At 51.2% G+C, this 22638-nt stretch overlaps 1 protein-coding gene across 2 annotated transcripts in view; it reads left to right on the top strand.

Annotated features, from left to right (window-relative positions):
• The window catches only part of LOC105702324 (homeobox protein homothorax), a 307253-nt gene that overhangs the window by 98481 nt on the left and 186134 nt on the right, over positions 1-22638 (top strand). For both annotated transcript variants that reach the window (XM_012429814.2, XM_012429813.2), the window contains exon 7: positions 1263-1392. In XM_012429814.2, coding sequence (XP_012285237.1) covers positions 1263-1392 — 130 coding nt within the window. The remainder of the gene's footprint in view (positions 1-1262; positions 1393-22638) is intronic.

Raw genomic sequence — 22638 nt, 5'->3', positions numbered from 1 at the left:
GCGGGAAAGGGAGACCGAACGATTACTAGCGTGACACTTATGACAGCGCGTGGGAGCACCCGTCACTCATTGTTGCCCGGCCAGACGCGATACCTAGACGCTCGTCTCCGCGGCGGGATGCTGCGAATGGACCCCGGCTCCTCCGCAGCAGGTAGGCCTCTGACCATCCGTGATTTACTCTCGATACCTCGTGTCGATCTCTTGGAAATTGCCGACATACTCTACGACTTAATTCCCCAGTGTCGAGGCTTTAACAAATTCATCCAGAATGTCCTTCCCAAGACTGCACTCAAGAATTTCACCCTAACATATACTTATATTTATATTTATTCATTTACTCGAGAGTTCGCATTTATTTTTTGCTCAGATTTGCTTATAAACATTTTAACGATTTTGTTTTGTCTAAAAGTTGACATTTTATGGGTGTCAGGACCTTCCTTATGGCCTCCATATTCACGAACAGTTTGAAGCGATCCGGTACACCAGTTCAGAGAAAAGTTCCATTGACCCCTCAGATACCGCTCTCACTTAATCATGATACTTGTTACGTACCGGAATCCTAAATTCTTTAGTTTGTGAGAGGTCGAATGGGGAGGATTTACGAGCCCGTTTTGATAGGCTCAGATTTAAGCGACGATGACCAATAATGGGAGTGTTACCCCCACCTTTGCGATATATTCAGCGAACGTTTAGAGTTACGTAGTTCTAGAGTTAGTCCTTGTAGAACCATAGAGCAGGAAAGAAAGAAAATTAGTGATCCATCAAAGTGTAATATCTACTCATCTAAGAATAACCCAGGTGAGAAAAGGTAGCCTGACGTGCCTATACGCGGCGACAAACTGGTTTGTACAAAAATTGAAAAACCTGAATTTCCCACACATACTGCATCGCGTCCAGTTAAATTGCAATAACATTTTAAATTATCAAGTATCATGACTGAAAGATAGGTGAATTAGGCCACTTTTGTGACTATACGGTATGATTGGAACATGTGATGACAGTATATTGGAACAATAAAGTTTAGGTTTTGTGTTGGATCTTGACTAGGTCACGTTGCGTATTTCTATCCCATTTTGAAATTACCCAAGTAAATTACGTAGATTAGGCTGCCATACGATATGTGCAGTGCGATATACACAATACGCGAGACTCAAAGGTACTGCCAGTGGTGAGACGGTTCGTCCCTTGTACATCGATTATCGTGATCGATCGATTTTTAGAGGCGCCTTGATTAATCGATGCCCGTTTCTTCTCTTCTTCAGAGGCCACCCTCCTCGTCGCTTTCGTACCCCGGAGCTGGAGGCAACGAAGACGCGCGCAGCCCCGGAAGTGGAGGTACTCCTGGACCCCTGAGTCAGCAAGCGCCCACCAGCCTGGACTCGTCGGACCCTGGTGAGTCCATTTTTTCTTCTTTTCCTCGTTTCGTTGCTTCTCGACCAAGACCTCGTGAAACTTGCACCCTGGCTCGAGATGCGCGCACCCTGGTTCGGGATGTGCGCGCACCTCGCGAGGGAACTCGCGCCCGCTAATGAGAGTATCACGCGACGACCAGTTGATGACAATCAAGACGCGGGGCGAGACCCATGGGCCTTGCACACCCTTCAAATTTCACGTACACGACGGACGCCTCTCGACATCGAGCAGAACGCTCGAGGCTAATGAGGCGACCAAGCATTGGCGTAGGACTCAAAGGAGATCTCTCAAATCCCTTCTGGGCCTCTTCTAAAGATCTCTGACGGAGAGATTTCAGAATGAGCTAGGATCACCCCGAGCATTGTCTTTTACGAGGATTTTTGAGAGGAAATGTGGAATTTTAGTGAGAAATGATTTCCGGCGATTAAGCGAATTTAATGCAAATTTCAATGGATACTCTAGTTTCTTGAGTTTAGATTCTTCGAGGGTTCATCAGTCAATATCGTTCGGGTTTCTCGGGATAAACGCGTTGGAATAAAGGGTTGGTTTAGCAAGATTTGGATTAATTTTTATTTGAAAGTTATCAATTAATTTACTAGAGATGCTACTACAGTTTTTGGGCTGTGTGAACCTGGAATCCAGTTCGAGGCACAAACAAAATTAACGGGCTTATTGGAATGTTTCTGTGATGTATACGTTTGTGCCATTTTTTTTTTTACAAAAACCATAGCTGTTAAGAAAAAAAGCAAATTCCGAAAATGATCATTTTAACGTTTTTGAGATTCTGGGAGGGTCTGAATTTTCCTAACGTCAGAGAACCCATTAGTGTCGAAAAATCCAAATTTCCACGATTTGAGAATTTGTTTATCTTTTCGAAGAGCTCTGACTTTCGTAAAAAAATGCCACAAACAAAACTGAACATGACACAAACGTCTACATCACAGAAAATTTCCGATAAGCCTGTTAATTTTGTTTGTGCCTCAAACTGAATTCCAGGTTCACACAGCCCATTTTTTTGTGCGGTGAAGACTAAATTTTGAGGGTGGGTTTAATTTTGAGGCATTGGAAGGAGTTCGGTTAGGTTAGAGTTGGATGTTCCCATGGGTCTAGGACGAGATGGTGGTGTTCGTTACGGAGTTCGAGGATGATAGGAACGATCACCTAGGCGGATCTCGGGGAATCGTCAGGGACGAGCGAAAGCGCACCAATGGCCGATGGTCGGGTTCAGTCAGTCACCGGAGGGAATACAAGTTCACGACACCATCCCATAAAGATTCATTAAGGTCCGCCATTCGCTGTCGTGCCAACGTTATACAGGCTCTGGCGTGCTGGCTCTGGTCGGCTCGGCCGCCGGGAACGGGACAAAACGGCTGATCGATAACAATGAAAAGCCGACGTTACATCACGCGGGGAAAATAAATCGCGAGGAGATTCCGGTCCTTTGCGGATTAGAGGGAGAGAGCGAGAGAGAGCACAAGGTGCGCGGTTCATATTTAATATTCATGGCGCCCCTTGAGCCCGATCTGGGCTCGATCTCGAGCACCCCATACCACCTTGTACCAGGCTTGAGAACCCCTGGGAATCGATGCGCCGGTAAACAAGAACTCTGCATGCCATCCTGTCGTCAATTCTCAATTACGCGATTATTTATATTCCTTGCGCTCTGCGCTTTCTCCGTCCTGGGGCGTTCATCACTCGATTATGGGCCCGTTTCGAGTGTCTAAGTTGCGCGATTCATATTTTTAATATTCATGGCGACCCATCGATGTCACTTGGGAAGGGCCCGAATTTTTCGAGAGACTTTTTTCGGCGGTGTTCAACGTATCACAGGGTTATTTCTACCCGTTGCAGCTCTGGCCAGTTACCTAATGCCTGTCGGAGATGGTATCTGCTCGTCACTATCGAACGAGCCATTTGCTCGTCGGTTTCATTACGCTTACGTGCTCTGTTTCTGTTTTTCCGCGTTACGAAGTCGCGCGGCGAAACTACCTATTCCTTTGGCCGTCTCCCTCTCTCTGCCGAGCTCGCGCCTCGTTCGCTCTCTCTCGGGCTACCTCGCGCCCTGTGGACTTATGCCCCGGGGCTTCGCTGTACATTCGACTATCGTTTGCGGAGAACAAATGGGAGAGAGGGAGCTATTTGAGGTTCCTTCTGTCTCAACCTACGTACGCATTGAAAACATTGAAATTTCATTTTCCTTCTTACTCCTTCACTCCCAAAATCAAATGTTTATCTCTCTTCTCACTCCCTCACTAAGAAAATCAAATTTTTGGTTTACTTTCTACGCCGAGGATAAAAAATTCATTGAACCAAAGAAATATTTTGTTAATTCAACGAATCATCATTTGATTCCAGTAAACGCAAAATAAATCGTCACAATTCCGAAGAAATATCGCATACAATTTATTCGAGTTTCAGTCAGATTATTATTCATTGAATTAACAAAATTTATCTTTGGTACTATTCGAATTCAATGTTTCCTTGGTCCTATTCAAATTCAGTGTTTCTTTGGTTGAATGAACATTTTTTCAGTGTACGCGCGTGCAGGTAGGTTGAGACAAAAGGACTCTGAAACAGTTCCTTTTCCCTCACTTATTTTCCGGCGGGCGAACGATAGCGATTCTCAGTCCATGTATTATAAGTCCATGTCGCGCCCTCTAGCTTTATATCGTTCTCTCTCGCTCTCGATGGCCATTAACGCGCTAGCTCGCTCGCGGCGAGATATCATCGGGAGCGTTCGTTCGTTTCTCGGTTTGTTTAATGCCCCGCGTTAATCGCGGGGGTCGACTCGCCAAAGGCGCTGCCGCTGGCCCAGTTCCTGGGCCCGCGGGCCCCCTCGGCTTCGTTAGCCGGCCCTGCTCGTTATCGGGCGACGGTCCCAGCGAAGAAGGGCCCACGGTATCGAAGGATTCCGGTTTTCGGTCCGGACCGTCCCGGAGTGTCTTCTCCCCGAACGGGTTCCTCCTGGTCGGCCCCTGTGCCCCTCCTGGGGCGAATTCGCGAATTCGACCCGACGTGGTCTGATAAAGGTTCACGCAGAGGGAAATCATGTATTCTAAATGCTCGAAATCACGTGAAAATCAGCAGAAAATCCCTGGAAATTGGTGGGAACCACCGAAACACTGCCATCATTTTAAGGCCGGACATCACATGTTACCAAATCGCGTTCTTGTTTATCATGTGACATGAAAGGCAATCAGAGAAGAAAATCGCTTTCGACTGACTTCTAAGTGAGTATTCCCTCGGTTCAAGCACTCCCGACCGGAAAAATCCCTGCATCTAAAATTCGCTCCATTTAAAACCGCGTATCTCCTACCCCCCGACTGTTCTCCGGACCAGTTTGCGGTTCTTCAACTTTGACCCTTACGCAACATTGGGTCGCTCCGACCCAATGTTGTCGTATAAAAATCTGCACTTTGCATGTACAATCTGGGAGCTTGTTTTATTCTCATGTAATTGCCTGCGATTAATGGTCGGGTGGGGAAAGAATGTGAATTAATTTATTTTTTGAACATACATATTTTGGATTTTTTTGAAGGTTTGTCGTGTGACAAGGTCAGGGCGGAGTGGCCCGATTTTCGTTTAAGGTTTAACACGACGCGAATTCGGGGTTCCCCGAAATATAGTCTGCGGTCGTTTCGAAGTACACTCGTCGTACCGTCGCGACGTCGGACTGGAGTTCTGATTTTTCCGATTTTTCCTCTCGCGTCCCCGGGACTCGCTCGGTGGGGTCGAGCAAAGATCGCGGAGGATTCCCGGAACCCGGGGGAGGAGTAGTCAGATATAAGTAACGAGGCTGCGATTCAGTGTTTTCTCGCGTTTTCAGCGGCCCCTGCCGGGTATCGGCCCCGGGTATATCGGCCCCGGTTTATCGGCTTTTTCTTTTCTCTTTTCTGCCTGCCGGGCAGACGTCGGCCGACTCGGCCGCTCGCGGCATAACGAGGCCCTCGTGTCGTGAACTCGCGTGCTCGGGCGCCTCCTTTCCTCCAGCTTCTCGAATCGCCTCCTTTTTCTTCCCCCGATTTTTATCCCCGAGTCTGCAACCATTCCGACCTCGAATTTCTCGTGAATTTCGCGGAATATCGTCGAATCCTCCCTTCGTCACCGTCTTCGCCACGTCCTCGGTTCTCCACTTTTTTCCCGCTCTCCCGCGGCCGGGAGAACCCGTCGAATCCCCGAGAGTGGGGCTGGAAAAAGACATTTCCCCGATCCTAAATATAAGACCGACGTACGGTCGACGACCTCTTCCTCGATCTCGCGCTCGGGTCCCACTTCGATCTCAAAAAAGATTCATTTCGGGCCCCGACTCTTCCCCCGAAGTAATCGACACGTCGCTCTGCAGCAAAAAATTCGCGTATCTTCCCCCGATACCAAGAGCGGCCCATCACGCCTTAAACCCCGCTTAAGGCGGCATGAAAGTGCCATTCGAGGGGTCCATCGTTATAAAACTTTTCTCTGAACCGGGTGCACCGAATCGCCTGAAATCTCACGGCTTGAATGTGCAGACCCCCGAAGGTCCCGATGAAATTGTATGAGTCATAAAAAATAAAAAATGTTCATAAACAAATCTCGGAAAATTCGAGTTCCACGAGGGTTGGCACCTTCCTTAGGACCTGAATTCGCGTGAGTTTGAGAGCAATTTGATGCACGGTTCGGGGAGAAATTGTATAAAGCCATTTGGTTCCTTAAATGGCATTTTCGTCCCGCCTTAAATTTCGGGAACAGAGGACCCGGTGGTAGGTCGAGGATCGGGCCCCGACGCTAAAGGGCTCCATGGCGGATGCTGCCATCGGCCCATTTTGACAGGCCCCGTTTCCTGTGCCCCGTCTCTCTGTCGGGCATAATGGGCCTTTCTTTCCGCGTCTTGCCGCGATAAGCCCTGGCCAATCGGGCCTGACCCGTGACCGCTTGTCATATTCCGAGTAACACGAGGCGTCGAGATCTCGCGGAGGAGGCATGACGGAGAGAGTGTTATAATGAGTAATGCACAGCGTTGTCTGCCCCTTTGAGCCCGGGGCGCGACGCGCCCTGGAGAAGGGGGCCCGGGGACAGGGGAGGAGGTTATGCCCGGTTCATCGCATGCAGTAAATTTCCCGCGATCAGCGGTACTCGATCACGCGAGGGACATTCCTGGCCCTGCTCCTCTGGGGTACCTGTCCGGGAAACACGGCCCCTTGGAGGAGCCCCTTGGAAGGGCCCCATAGCTCGCCATCCCCGTTGTCTTTCCGCCACTTTTCCCCCGCTCCCCCTTCCCCTCCCGGCCGGCAAATTATTACTCTCGAAATATCGCGAGAAAAGACCCTTCCTCTGCCCCTGGACCTGGGCCCTACCCTCTCGCGAGAGGAGCGACGATTATCGCGCACGCGAAAGGCCCGACCTCCGACAGCGCCACCGTCGGGCCCTACGGGTACTACCGCAATCATGAGACAGGTACTCGTGGAATCAATTGATTCGTTGTTTCGCGGCGTGGGCCGCTGTCGACCTTTTGGAGAAGTTTATCAAGGAGGGCAGAGGATGTAAGGATGAAAGGGGATGTCGCGAGTCGACCTCGTTACGTTCTCCGCGGGAGGACTTATCTGGAACTTTGAAATTTAAAAAATTTTTTTATTCCCTTTACACAGTTTTCCTGCATTTTGTTTTCATTTTTAATTTTCGACTCCCGAGTCGAGCTCGGCATTTCGCCCGGTCGCCACCTCGCAAAGTATCTGGCGCCAACCTATCGGGATCAATGATCGAGGTCCTAACCTAAAAAGAGAGCAGACCGAAGGCGGGGGGCTCAATTGCGAGGCGTCGCAAGTTAAATTCGTAGATGCCAGGGGAGCTCCTCGGTCGACGTCGGGCTCCAGGAGGTGGCAGGGATCGTTTAGGCGAGGAGACGGTCGCGGCCGTGCGGAGTCCAGCGGAGCAAAGCGGTGTCGAGAGGACCCGCTTATCAGCGGGTAGGGGGGAATTCGCGGGTCGTCGGCGGGGTCTTCTGATATCGTCGGGGGGGAACGACTCGTCGGATTGAGAGCCCCTGACGGATGGACAGCTGTTCGGAGGCCCCTTTACGATAACCCAAACTTGACTTCTGGCCGGCACGCCGAGGCAGCGTTCGCGCCTGAATTGGCGATGCGAGGAGTCTCCTTTTTCCCCCAAAGGCCTCGCGAGGTCCGGGGCCTCTGATTGTCTTCTCGGAAACCAGGAACCCCTCCCGGCTCCCCGAAGATAAACCGCGAATCGCTAGAAAGTCGCGCCTCGATGCTTTCTACCGCCTGACTCGAGGAAGCCAGAAACGATCATGCCGGTGGGATCTAAAGAACCACCGAAAACGGTCTATTCCACTCTGGGGAAAAGATGTTCACTGAACCGAAGAAATATATCTTTGAATAGTGCCGGAAAAACACACACACACACTTTGTTAATGATGATACATAAAGAATGATTAATTCACCGAAATGAACTGGAATAAATTTGATGTAACGTTTCTTCGGAATTATGGCTATTTATATGAGTTTATTTCAGTGAAGTCGGTATTATTTGAAGTAACAGGATATTTCTTCGGTGCGATGAAAGCCTTTTCTCCGGGTGGTGACGAGTAAAGTGGGCTTGGATTTGTGGAAGGAATCCTGGTATTGTAATAAATTGAAAATATCATGGAAAACGTACATAAAGTGCAGCAACAAGACTCGACCGAGCGGGACCAAGACCAAGACTATCGTCATCTTCATCTTGTACTTGCTCATTAGTAATATATTCCGAACCTCTTCGGGTACTCCTTCCGCATCTCTTCAGGGTTTCCGCGATTTCTGGTCCGGTCGCGCGATAACGCACCAGGCACGCGACTTTTCTCGCGACTCGTACTTGCTCGTCGTAATCTTTACTGGGGACCGCAGAGACTCGGGAGATACGAGGGGACCTTGTATATCACTGGCGGTAAAACGCGCGTTAAACGCCACGCCGATAGCGACTCGCATGCCGTTAAACGGCGGAGGTTGCGTAACGCGTGCCGAAGAGAGCCTCTCGAGTCGCCACGAATTTCCGGCCTGGCTCTTCGGGACCGAATGGACTAAGCCTCTCGATGACATAATTTGCGTCGTTTTTTACCATATAGCTTGTAGAAACTTAGAGGACATTGCTATATTGCGTGGATACCAAATGGACAGGAGGGGGTAGGCGGAGAGGGATCTTCGGTTTCTAAACGTTGCCCACGCATTTGGGATTTTTTGACAGACAGAGATTAAACGACAGCGTGAATATGACTCCATTGACAAACATTGTTCAACGCCTGCGTAGTAAGAAATTTCTGGATAGGTTTAGAGATTAAAGACCCCTCGTCCGATCCTCACTGAACGACCCCCTTTCCGGGTGGAATAATAATTGCCGGAAAAAATGAAGAATGAAACTTTAAACTTTAAAAAGAAATGCAGTCTTCAACGTCATTTGTTAAAATACATCCCAGAAGGTTCCATGCAATCGGAAGAATGAAATGCATTGAAATATTTCATTGAACAGTACCAAAGAAGTATTTGGTTAAATCGAAGAATAAGTATTTGACATTTATATATTGTCGCAATTCCGAAAAGAAAAACATTGCATTCAATTTATTCGGGTTTATTCGAGTCAATTAATTGTTCCTTTATTTAACTAAATATTTCTTTGATACTATTCGAGGACATATTTCTTTGGTTCCATGCATTTTTTTTTTCCCGGTGTGCAATATTATTTCAACAACTAAATCAACGTGTCTGCTTCCCGGCGTCACGAGAGTTTCTTCCCCTCCTCAGGGATTTTTCCTGAGGAGGGGAAGAACTGTATGGTTTTCAATCTTCTTCCGAGTCTTTATTTCTCCTTTTTCATGGACCGATCAGCGGCGACAATCTTACCTCGGACTATCCGGCTCCCCCGAACGCGGGCACGATGTGCAGCTTCCTCCTCGAGTTTTACTTAAAGATCGGAAAAGGGGAGAGTCAATGTCGACGGACAAGCTCGACACCTCGACGACACTCGAGCGAGCGAGTTTACGTCCGACAGTAAAACCGAATCTGCCATGAGTCCCCATGAGCTCCTCATGGGGTGGATCAGTCCAAAGCCCGGGGGTTATCGGTTCGTTGCCGATTTCCCGTTTCCCCTGAAACTGCAGTCGCGATAATGGTTCACCCCGAAATAAAAAAAAAAAGAAAAAATAATAAAAAATATGGGAGACAGTTCTTCTCCCGAAAGTCGAGGTTTGAAAGAAGTCGAGCGATCGATTCCCGGGAAGAAGGGACGAGACGAAGAGACGTTGATCTCGATTTCCAGCCCCACGGAAGAGACCTCGCTCCCGTAAACACCATTACATCCCCGGAAAAGCCAAAGTCCCTTTAGCTTTTCCGCAAGGATTCACCATTTATTCGGCTCCGGAGACGGCACCCCTTTTGCCTGCCCCTAAGGCGAAGGCATTTCTCCGCACTATCCGTCCTTCCATCTTCTGCATTCCTTGGGGTATTGCGCACCCCAGGAGCGACCGGGGGTTGTCGAGCGCCACCCCCTTACGTCGTAGACGCACGCGGCCAACCGCGCCCGCGGACCTCCGGCTAAATCCCGATGCGGATTCCGAACAACGCAAACCTATTACGGATTCATCGTGCGCCATTAGCTAATTCTTCCCCAGCCGTCCGTCCCCGAATACCGTCGAGCATTCACCCTCCACGCAGCTTGCCCGAAGGAAGGGGATCTTTTTGAAGGAGATTCTTATTGCCCCACCCTCTAACCCCTGCGATTTTATTTGCATTCCGAAGAGGAAAAATCCAGTTAATTTTTCCGAAGAACGGGGCGTCTGAGTGCCACCTTACATTCACCCTCTACCCGGCTTCCTAAGAGAGGGAAATTTTTTCCACAGGAGGTCGTCATTGCTCCACCTTTTAACCCCTGCGATTTTCCGTGCGTTCCAAAGAAGAGATCTGGTTAATTTTTGCCGAAAACTATGACGCCCGATTTCTAACCTCCTCGTGGCTCTGTATATTTATCGCGCCCGCGAGCCGGTCCATGTCGAATGTGCCTTTTGTTCCTCCGGTTCTCCGGATCCTAAGGGACCCTCCTCTCCCAGGGTCCAAATAAACAGATCTATCTTCGTCCCCGGTCTCGGCTAGACTTTCCGAAATTATCTCAAAGGGAGGTAGAGAGAGAAAGAGAGGTAAAGAGAGGCGTGCATCTTCTTAGACTATCGAGTTCACGCTTCGTCGGTCGATTCGTCGTGCATCCTCGGCCACATCGCGTCTCGACAGATTCATGCGAGTTACGTGTCAGGGGCTAATTTCTACACCGGTGGATTTTTTATTTCCAGAGTCAGAGGCGACTCTGGGGGAGGGGGGTTAATTCCGATCGCAGAGGAATTCCCTGGATCGACCGAGGCCGCCGTAAGCCGCGAGGGGGGTTGGGGGAAGAGGGAAGGGGGGCTCCCCCGGCACTGTTGCGACGGAGGGAAAGCGCAGTCAGCCGGAATAAACGAGAAGACCTAAAGTTGTCGGTTGAACTCGGGGCCGCGGGGGCGGGTCTGGGGTTGGGAATGAGTTTGCGTCGCGGCGGTGATGAAACTTTGCCGTGACGAGCCGAGGGTGGGTGGAAAGAGAAAGAGAGAGATAGGGGGGGGCTCGCGGAGGGGTTGTCACACCGTTCATCTCTAACCCTCGACCCCCGACCGGCTGGGAGGAGCCACCCTATGTTGAGGCCGAGAGGGAAGGCGGTAAATCTCCAGTTCGACCCTCGGCGGGAAATTGAGAAAATCGAGAGAACGGGGAAAATCATGAAAATCAGGAAAATCGTTAAAGTGGTCGATACCATGGAAATCAGAAGAATCGGAGAGATCAGTACCTCGCCCCCTCGCGCTCTTCCACTCGAGACGCCCTCGCGCCGGATCTTCGGGTTCCTCGGGAGGGGCGGGAGCGGGCGTGACACATTTTTGCGCGTGTACACGCGCGGCCGAGGCGGTCGCGCGACTAAATATAGAGCGTGACTCAGGGAGGCGGTGGAGAGTCGGGCAAAAATACCGGCGAAGAGAGCAGTCGGTTGCGCGACGGCCTCGCTAAAGATCGCGAGAGGGACGGAGGTATAGACACTCGCCGAGGATAGAGAAAGAGAGAGGGGGGAGGGCTCCCCGATCCCACGTGACTCCGCAGCCGCCCCTATCGGCCGGCAGGGTGTCCGGGTAGAGGAGCGTAACTCGAGCGGCGATCACTTCTCGCCCGACCGCCGGAAGGGGTGGAGCGGTCCGGATCACCGGCTCTCCGCGGCTCTCGGGATCGGCGACAACGGCGCCGCCAATAATAAGAGGACGCTCTTAATCGCCCTTGGGCGTCGCGAAACACGATATGCGGTCCCGAGGCGCCTCGGATGGGCACCCTTCGCCGGGAAAGCCGAGGCGGCCTCGCCGTGAAACTTGAGGTTATCGAGGTTACCTCCGCGTCCGGGAATCGTTGGGTAACCCTAGTTCCGCAGAAGACGGAGGAAAGAGAGAGGAGAGGCAGTCGGATTCCGGGAGCATCTGTGCGCACGCGGCATATCCAGGGAGCCCCGAAAAAGACTCGGTCGACTCGGCCAGGGGTAGGAGAGGGGAGGAGGTGTATTTTTTCCGGGCGCTGCCGAACAGACTTCATTCTCGGGTTTACAAGCATGTGGTCTGCAAAGAGGTTGCCACGTTGTTAAAGTAAACCGCAGGCGGCCTCGCGCGCCGCCGGGGGAGGGTGCGTGCGCAAGGAGGATGCGCACACGCGCGCACGTCGGGAAGACTAGCGGTGGCCAACCCGGAGGAGGCGGCCCGGAAGTCGCGCGACATTGCCCCCCTCCTCCTCGGGCAGGTGTCCCGCGACCGACGTCGCCGGCAGGTGGCGCACCTGTCGCGCCCGCGATCGATCGCGCCGAATTAAGTCTTGGCCGTGCACCGGTGCACGTGGCCCAGTGATAACCCAAGGTGCATCTTAGCCGAGGACGTCCGGATCACTTGTTTCTCCCCGAGTCCACCGTATACCCCTAAATCGGCGACCCCTTTAGAATCCCGGAAACGGGATCCCTTAGCGAGATAATTCTCAAATTTCTATCCACCGACATTGAACTACCCTGAGAATTGGAATTTCACCGAATCAAAGAAATATTCCTTTGAAAGGGACCAAAGAAACGTTTTGTTAATTCGAGGAATAATTATTAATCTGAAAATGAAGTCGAATCAATTGGATGCAACGTCTCGTCGGAATTATGACCGGTTTACTTGAGTTCACTTGACTCTGGTTCATTGAATTATCGATATACATCTTCGGTACTGTTCGAGGAAATAATTCGTTGGTTCTGGCAATTCTTCTCTCTTCGTGGAATGATTGGCCGCCGCGCTTTTGGTAATCAGCGATCACTCGATAAAAGAACAAGGAATAGGCATATCGGTCGCAACCCCTAGAAATCGAGGAGTCGTGATTTCACGATATCACGGACATTGGGGGAATAATATCCCTGGCCCTGTCGCCGGTTGGGAACCGCTGGCGGCCGCACGCTCGGCAAAGAACTTTTCGAAAACCACAAAGCACGCCCGTAAAACGGGCCGGGTGCGCGCGCCGCGTTCTCTCTCGCGTCACAGTTTGACGGGCTGACACTTTTTGTGCCGGGTTTTCGCCGGCTGACTTTTATAGTGCGCGCGAGCGAACGCCGTTTAAGAGCGCCATTTTTTTTGGGAAGGGGGAGGGCAAGACATGGGGTAACATGGCCTCGTTAGGCGCCCCCCCCCCATGACGGATCAGCGATTTCCGCGGCACGACGGAAGCCAACGGTCGGACGCCGGTGATAGCGTTTCGCTTTATCGCGGGGGGGAATCGATCGCGATCGATCGCGGCCCGGAATGCGTCAGTGCCAGATGATATCGCGCACCGCTTGCGCAACTCCCAATTAAAGCCAAGGCTCTCTCGATGGCGACGCGTCCGGGCGGACCTACGGTAAAAAATAAAACCCGCCACGAAAAGTAAACTCGTTCCGCCACGTAAAATGACGGAGTGTACGGGTGGAATTATTTGTCGCGATAATTGGGGTACCAACAAAAGTGTCATTCCTATTACCGACTTGCGGGGGGTATGAGCGAGCCGAAGGTGCGATAATGCGCTCGGCGGGTAACTCGCGCGGGGATTCCGCGACGTCGTGACATCCACGCGTTGGCGATCGGGTTTAGCGTGTTCAGAGCAGCGACGAATTTTCTGAGGTTGTCTATGATGTTCTAATGTCGTCCACGGATTTTCCAGGACCGTCCGCGATGTCCCTTCATTGGCCAGGAATTATCCGCGACTCGGGAGTGACGTCTTCAGGTTGACGAGGAATTTTCGGCAATTCGAGGCCGATGTTCCCTTCTCGATAAGGAATTTTCCGCGACTCGAGACCGACATCTTCACCGCGACGATGAATTTTCCGCGACTCGAGGTCGAGTCTCGGTGATATCGAGAGGGCGGCACTGTCGAGGGAAATTCTCGGGAGGGGGTGGAAATCGTTACGGAAGGGGCGAGGAGTAACCGGCGAACGAATTACCTCGTAAAGTCTTCCTCTCTTCCTCCGGTTTAAAGGGACCCCGGTAGAGGGGGGGGGGGCTCGGGTTTAATTTATTTCGAAGCCGCCGATATCGGGAGGCGGCCATCGATTACGCGAAACTTATTACGCGCGAAGTTACGACGGCTTTGCGAGACCGAGTCACTTCCCTCTCTTCCGCCCTCCCTCCTCTCGGGCACCCCCGCGAGGAGGAGGTAGGGGGCGAACGAAGTGGCTCTAAATTCGGTAATAATGAAACTCACCGATGTGTATGATCGAAAACGCGGGGAGGCGGTGAAACGGCTGAGAAACCCGAGGATGGACGGATAGGGGGGCGACAAGAGGGAGGAAGAGGGACTCGCCATTACGCCCTATTACTTGAATCCAAACTCGTCGTTTCCACGAGTCCCGAGGGAGTGGCCGCTCTCCCGATGCGACTCCCAAGGAGTCTCGATGCACCTAGTCCTCAAGAATTTCTAACACACTTCATCGCTTAGCAATTCGTAACCGATGTTAGGATGTCGCGGAAAATTCCTAACCAATATCAGCGTATCGCGGAAAATTGGCAACCAACATTACGATGTCGCAGAATATTCGTAGCCGATGTTACGATGTCGCGGAAAATTCCCAACCAGCATTCGGATGTCGCGGAAAATTCGCAACCAATATTAGGATGTCGTCGAAAAATCGCAGCCAATATTAGGATGCCGCGGAAAAATCGATATTCCCTGGATGAATTCGATTCTAAAAATTCGACCAGTGAAAAGTCACCCTGCTGACTTTTGGCGGACGCCGATGCATCGGCTGCGTCAGTTGCATCATTTGCGTTTCGCTTCGCGGTGGAGTAGCTCGACGAGAGGGCGCCCGACGCACAATGCTTCCTCTCTCTCCACGGCACATAGTGGGGTGAACTCTGCACGCATCGTCGCTCTCTTTAAACCGACCTGTTTGTTCCTTTTTTTTTCTTTCTTCCCCTGCCCTCCCCGGTGCATCCTCGATGAATGCTCGGCGATTCGCCCCGCGCATGCGAGGGGTGCGTCGCCGACGAGGGGATGGCGTCCGGGGCGGCGGCAGCGACGCTTTGTGTCATTTCTTCGTTCGTTCCTGATTTTGCGGTCGGCTTGCGTGGCGAATGCACAAAAGTCCCTCTTTCCCCCCACCGCCTCCTGGATACTCTCCGGCTGCCCCTTTGCGAGGTCCTCACGACTTGCGTCTCTATCGGGCCCTTCTCTCTGTCTCTCTTTCTCTCTCGACTTCTTTCATCTCGAGTCGTTTCTCTCTACCGAATCTGGACCCACGGATTCAACTTCCTTGGGACCAGCCAGCATCCGTTTGAGTCCAGGGATTGCCAGCAATGGGGATGTTTGGCCATTTCTTTGGTCAGGATTCTCCACGGTCAGACTACTACGGTGTTGGTCCTGCAGATGTATCGATAACGTCTTGGTCTTGTACACCGAGGGAATAAGATTCATTGAACCAAAGAAATATTATGTTAATTTAAAGAATAATTATTTTACTCAAATAAACTCGGATAAATTGGATGCAACGTTTCTTTGGTACTATGCCTTTTATTTAATCAAATTTGTCATAATTTCGAAGGAGCGTCACATTCGATTTGAGTCAAATAATTCTTTTGAGTTTACAAAATCTTTCTTCGGCACCTTTCGAAGAAACGTTCCTTTGGTTCAATGAGATTTTTTGTCTTAGGGTATCTTTTGCAAAACTGAGCCTGACTTTGCTCGTCACTAATTGGGAACCATCAGCCTTGGTTTGGATCCGTGAACGGTGGATGCGGTACCAACATCCGTTGTCGCGAATAATGGGACCCAGCAGGATCGGGATCTAGGGTGAGGTCCTTTCGATGGGACCGGGATAAATTCGGTGTTTGTTGTCGCGAGCATCGAGGCGCGCCGTTCGAGTGGATTTCGGGTTGCTCGGTGTTGAGAAAACAAACCCGGTTCCGAGGGGACCGACTCTAAAGGGGAGGAAGTGGTGGATGGCGCCCGAGGGATGCTGGGGCCTCCGATTTGGCAAGTATCGGTCCCAGCTGCGATGTCCTTCCAGTTCCTTCCGGTATTCCTTCTGTTCCACGATTTTTATACGCGTAAAACGAAAAAGGAACCACGGACCATCCGTTCTCCCGCGAGGAGACAAAAGGACACCCCCGACCTAATTCGGAAGTCCACCCCTGCGAGAGCTGGAGCCGCGCCCTCAGTCTCCGAGTCGGCGTTTCACCCCGATCGAGGTTTCCCTTCTCGGTGCTCCGTAGTTTCACCCTTTCCCGGCCTCCAGGGGGTGCAGGCGCGATAAGAATGAACGCGCCCGGGCACAATGAAGGTGTCGTTGCAGGAAATTATACGGCAGTTAAGAGGAGCGTCTCCCGGGCCGAGCAATTGTCTCTTAGGCGGCATTGTCCCGCCTCTCCCCGGGGCCCGACCAACCGCTTGTCCGACACAACGGGCCACAATGAGAGATCTAATCGCGGGTAAAGTACTTAATATCTCGAGGTCGACCACCAGCCTCGCGGGCGCCTTGGATCCGCGGATCCACCCCCTCGGCCTTGCCGACAGGGGTAGATCCTGAGATTCGATGAAGAGAGACGTCCCGGCAAAGCGCTGACAGCCGCTCGCGCGAGTACACGACTTGGGAGGTGGCTCGACACCTTCGACGAACACCATCGCGTGGGAGTACTCGCTCGGTACGCCGATATTCCCGGCGTACCCCGCCTCGAGTGTTCCGTCCTCGACGTCGTCGCATGTGGGCAAGGTGGTCGAGGGGGCGTCGAAATACCGTACCGAGTCGCGTCTTGGATAAATCCATCAATTTTTCCATCCATCGACTGTCCTCGAATTATCGCATCGACTCTTCAGGGGAGGCTCTTAAGGTTATGCGAAAGTGGTCTCGTTTATGCAACTTTTCTCCGAATTGGGGGTACCCAGTCGTTTCAAACCTTCCAACGTGAATGCGAAGGCTGTCAGGAAGGTCCCGACACGCATGAAATTTCAATGTTTTAAGAATGTGTTTATAGGCGTTTCAAACATTTTCTTTTTTCTAATGAAATTCCGTGGGTGTCAGGACGCACCTGGAGCCTCTATATTCACATTGTAAAGTTTCTAACGATTCGGCTCACCCAGTTCGGAGAATAGTTTCATGAACGATTGACCCCCTCGGATGCCACTTTCGCAACCCCTTAAGAAGGGTGCAGAGATGAGTAAAATTGGTCCTGACTCCAGATTCGAGGATGCAAGACCAAGATCAAGCCCAGGGCTTTTTCGATCTTGGTCCTGCACGTAGACACCGATACGAGGAAGCGATGAGCAGAAACGAGGCTTCGGTTTTGCATAATTGTTCTCGGTATTGCAAATGGTATTTAGAGCAAAACAAAGACCCAGACAACCGGATAAAACCAAGAATATACCAGCCTGCCGTAGTCTCGATCTGGCATGTTTTCGGCACTAGAAGGATAATTCCACCCTGGGATAGGTTCTTTGGAACTATTTGCACCACCCCGTCGACTAGCACAGTTAATAGGCAAATTCTCGGCATGGTGGAAGAAGAGGAGGGCGCTTCGGCCTGTCGCGTATGCAAAATCCTCCGAGTTCGGCTTCTCTTTTCGCGATGCGCGATTTGCAATTCAAGGCGCCCTGCGCGAGAACGCGTTTTACAGGCAGCGGAAGACGCGCCACTCGCGCGAGTCGGAGCGAGACGCCACATAATGAATAATAATCGCATATAATGCCGGGGGGGAGGGGGCACCTTAGGCGCCGCCACCTCCGGGGGTGGCTCGTTCCATTATGTGTCAAATACCGGGGCAGGGTCGGCTCTGTAATTCCTTTCCTTTTTTAATATCTCCTCGCGGGGGCCGGGGCCTCTCTCTCGCGAGGTTATGAAATTGAAGCTTAAATATTCTATGGCGGTGCCACCGGCGCGCCCTCTCGCGGCCACCTTTTTGATATAGTCGCGGGCCGCGTCGTTACGAGGGCCGACTTTATATCGCTATCACCCGGCGATTCCCTTTTACCGTGCAATCTTAACTTTATTAACTGCCACCTCGCCCCTTAACCCTCGACGGACTTCCTAGGGATGTGATCGGCACCGAAATTCTTCGGTTTCTCCACCTTCCTGGTCCCACCACCCTGGGCGACGCCGGCGTCGGCGAGGGTATCGGTGCAACGAGGAAAATGATTGACTCAAAGAACCTTGCGGTCAACTTTTTTATCAGGGTGCGTCTTTTCTGCCACTGTGATTCTTCAATCAAGGTTCTTCACCGCTCGATGGGGGGGGGGGGGGGGACGAGGGCCTGTTTTTCAGGATCTTTTGCAGGAATTTTTGCAGTAAACGTTGGTCGAGGGTGCTCGTACAAATGCGCGTTTTCCCGTTTTCCTGGCAAGAGTGGAGGCGGCCAGGATGTAAGGGGGAGGACAAGGATGGGGAAGGCGTCCTCCTTAGAAATTCATTGGGTTTGTTTACACAGATGCCACGGAGTAATTTCTTTATTTCCCTCCTGTGAGAGCGAGGGCGCACCTCGGCGAGGTCCTTTCCGCCCTCCGCTCGGTTTCCGCCCTCTCGGTGCCATTTGTTTTTATCAGCCCTTCCCGGGGGACGTCCTCCGGCGCGAGGGTGAGGCGTCGCCCGGCGTCGCTCGGCGTCGCGTAGACGTCGCTCCCGCGACAGCCGGCGGTTCCCCTCGGTCCTCCCCCGGGACTTCCGGGACGCCCTTTCCTACCCTGGCGTCGGGACGCCGAGGAGAGATGGCACGCGGCGTCACACGTCGCGCCTCGCTTGATCACGTTATTTCCCACGATAACCCCCCGCGAACTCGCCCCCGGCGCACCCGCGACGTGCATTTATTATTTACACCTACCCTTCTTACTCTCGGCGTGGTTACACGTGCCCGCCCTCCCTCCGCGTCGCGACGCTCCCGATCGGCGCCCCCTGCGAGTCTTCGTACACATTTTCTCCTTCGTTCTCGCCTCTTCGTGGAATCTATTCGAATCGACACACCCTTAGCGCCCAGGAAGAAATCCTCCTTTCTAAAGGGCCATTTTCACCGCGTCTTCATATTTTTATTTCCTAGTTTTTATTACGGAATTACGAAATCTGATACCCGCTCGAATCGTTCACAGTTGAAACATGCCACAGGGGGAAATCATTCTCTCAAACAGTCCTGTTCAAATTAATGCCAAAGGGTGAAAAATTTCAATTACTCTATTTCTCACCCCGCACAATTCACACATTGGGTGTACCGAATGGTTTCAACCTTTACCACATGGTGGTTTTGTCGAAAGGATGGAAATGTATTTATATTCTCGAGTTTTCTTGCGTTTCTCCTTGTTCCCCACAGAGAGTGTGGTGGTTAGTCATCTCGTGGGTGGTACCCCATGACGACCGAGTACTTGGCTTCTGATGTCCGTGTCGCCGATAACGAGGGTGGGTTGACCCGGGAAGGACCAGGAGGTGGTGCGCGATGTTCGCGTGAGCACGACCAGTCGTCGGCTCGCGTGCCGCCGACCACGTGGTGGTGGTGACCTGGCCCCCTCGGTTTCGGGGAGGAGAGCCCTCGGCGTGTCTCCGCTCGCAGGACCTCGTCGTTCCGACTCTCTCTCTTTCCCGCAGGCCCCGCCTATCGTCGTCTCACTCCTCGACACGCTAGTCCAGTTCTTGTCCACGCGGCGGCCGGGTCCGAAAGTACATTTACGACGTGTCATAATTACAGACCTCGTGGAGCCGCTCTCCGTGGCTAGTTTTACTTCGCCCACCTCTGGACCTCCCTCGGGTACTTCCGCTCTATCCCATGGGGGGATTCCCCAGGCTTGGTCGAATCTAAAGAGAACCCGAGTCAGAATCTTCACCCCCTTTAAGCCTGCGTAACCGAAGTAAGACCCCTTTTAAGGTGATACGAAAGTGGCGTCAGAAGTCGTATCTATGAAACTTTTCTTCGAACTGGATGCGTAGAATCGTTTCAAACTTTACAATCTGAATGTAGAGGCTATAAGAAAGATTCCGACATCCATGAAATTTCAATTTTTTAAAATTTGTTCTTGGACTTTTTTTTAATTTTTCATAAACATCCAAATTTCATGAGTGTCGAGACCTTTCTTAGAGTCGCCATATTCACGCGGATACTTTGAGCCGACACGTAGAAAAAGTGGAGATATCCGCCACTTTTAAGGACTAAAATGAGACCTCAAATATGAAAATATACCGTACCAAACTCATTTATGACCTATAATGGGGGGGGGGGGGTCCTAAGTAGGATCGAAGTTTCAATTCGGGGGTTTCATGGGAATTCCCGAAAAATTCAAAGATAATTTTACGAGAATGGAGTCTGGCCCGAACATCGCGACGAGGGTTTGAGAAAATTCCGAAGACGTTCCATGGGACTCTAGAGGGGGTGGGGGCGGGTCCATTAGGAAACCCCGAGGGCCCCGGAGAACGAAGCGAAAGAGAGCCGCCGTGGCTCCCTCTATCTCGAGAAGTGTCACCGATGATGAATAGTTGGCACGAACAAAAAGAATGCTAACCGCGCCCTCGCCACCCTCCGCCCCCGGGGTGGGACACCCCTCGCGACTTCTCCCCTTGGGGGTGGCGGGCTTGGCGATACCATCTTAATTAAAAGTTGCCAATTCATTTTGCCGTCCGTTTCCACCCCGTGAACCCCCTGCGCATCCTCCCCCTCTTCCCTGGATTTCTTTTGTTTTAGCCGTCCCGGGACGCGCGGCCCGGGCGGAGAAAAAGCGCGACAAGGAAGCGGCTCGGAGATAATAAGGAGAACGTCTCCTGCGAGGAAATTAACTCGAGACCGGCCATGGAGGAGCTCGTCGGATGTCTCGTTGCAGCGCGCGGAGCCTCGGCATTACGACCGGCAATTTACCCTGTCAAGAGGCGCACTTGGGATAGGTCGGGAGGGGTGGTCATTTCTTTGTCACTTGCGCACTACCAGGGTTGATAGAATTCCTGATTTCCTTTAAAAAATCACATAATCCCTCATTCTTCATACATCATGATTATAATCGGGATTTATTTTTAAATCTGAATTATTTACCTCCTCATTTAAAGGATTAGGCTAAATCAGTGTTACTCAACAATTATCGTCATTTAATCCCTCAATCGGAGAGCATACGAGCCATCATCTGATAATTCCCATTTCATGCGTTGTACCGTAATCTGCAGAATTTTCGAAAAAAAAAAATGGTTCATTTGTACGGGGTCGTATGTTCAATTGTTAGGAATATAGACTGGGCAGTCACACAGCATCTAAATGAATACCTCTGTTAAATCATCATAACACTTACCCAACGTTCAATTATTAGCTTTCCAACATGACAGCATGAACAGGGCGACGTGCAGTACTCAGACCGTTTAAAAACAGAATCGTGATATTAGAAAAATAAAAATCAGTCGATTAAAATCGATGATTTTAATCAAATGATTTAAATCAACTCGACTCTTCTCGCTACCCCCAGGGTTGCTAACATAAATATTTAACCCGGGGATGAATTGGACCGAGTACAGCGGTAATAAAATATTGAACGAGGAATATTAAAATTTTGGTCGCGGATAAACCTGGGGTCGATAACTGGTGATAAGGCCTCGACGTCGCGAAATCGAATCGCGCACGCGTCCCGGGGGGTCGAGTAATTAAGGGACGTTCCCCTTAGTTCGTTCTTTCGGGTCTTTTTAACCCCTTCCCCATCTCGCTCGAGTTTCTCGAGTTCCCCGACTCCGCCGTTCTTCACCGGGAGCGTTTCACCTGGTCTAATTACGAATTTTTCGCCGATGCCTCCCGCGCGTAATTTACTTTCCAATTTGTATAAAATATCTCGGCCGGCTAATGAAGCAATTTGAGGCTGTCTCCAGCCGGTAATATATGGAGTCTGCAGGCCGTCTCCGTTGTAATAGAGACGGCTCGCGTTAGAGGGAGAGGACCGAGCTCTCGCTCCCGGCTACGGGGCGCGGCACAATGAATACTAATTTTTGCACGCGAAGAGTCTCTGGATAAAGTCGACTATTTGTCGAGCCCCTCCTCCCTGCTCGATTTTCACGACCCCCCTTAATCCCGGGCGACGTAGGAGTATTTATTAATAAAACTTGGCCATAAGTAAATTTTTTAATACGTGACTTTTGTTCGTTACGCAGGAGCCGGGTACACGTTGAACCGTAAATAGTGTTTTTTAACCACAGGGTGCGCGGGGAATGTTATTTAAGGTGATGGAAAAGGCTCATTCTAATATACATTAAAGCGTCAAAATATTTCTAAAACTTTTCCCCCGAAATAAATGTCGTATTTATCCCGGATAAGAATAAAAAAAAATTGATCTCGTGAGTTTCAAGACCTTCATTAGGCCCTCCATGATCACGTGCTAAACATTCGAATTATTCTGTACACCCAGTTCGGAGAAGAGTTTTATCAATATCTTGACTTTTTGACATATGTGACCTTAAATAACATAAATGGTCGATTAATCTTGATTAAAGGGCGAAAAATAATATTGGCCATGTTTGCATGGCGAGCACTCCTATGTGGGATGCCAGGGAAGCCGAAGAAAATTCTCTACGGGATGATCACCGATGCCTTTCGGAATCATCGAACGCGTCGCTGGGCTCGATCGGAGCCTTTACGACCTCCTCGAGGTAACCCAAGTCCAGAGCGGTAACGCACATCGTCCCACGTCCTCTGCTCCAGCCCCTCCACCCGGGCTGGTCAGGGGAACC

The sequence above is a fragment of the Orussus abietinus genome, unplaced genomic scaffold (genome assembly GCF_000612105.2).
Source record: "Orussus abietinus isolate OABI.00-Male unplaced genomic scaffold, Oabi_2.0 scaffold72, whole genome shotgun sequence".
NCBI classification, from domain to species: Eukaryota; Metazoa; Arthropoda; class Insecta; order Hymenoptera; family Orussidae; genus Orussus; species Orussus abietinus.
The sequence above is the reverse complement of the archived record's forward strand: the minus strand, read 5'-3'. Positions and strand labels throughout refer to the sequence as shown.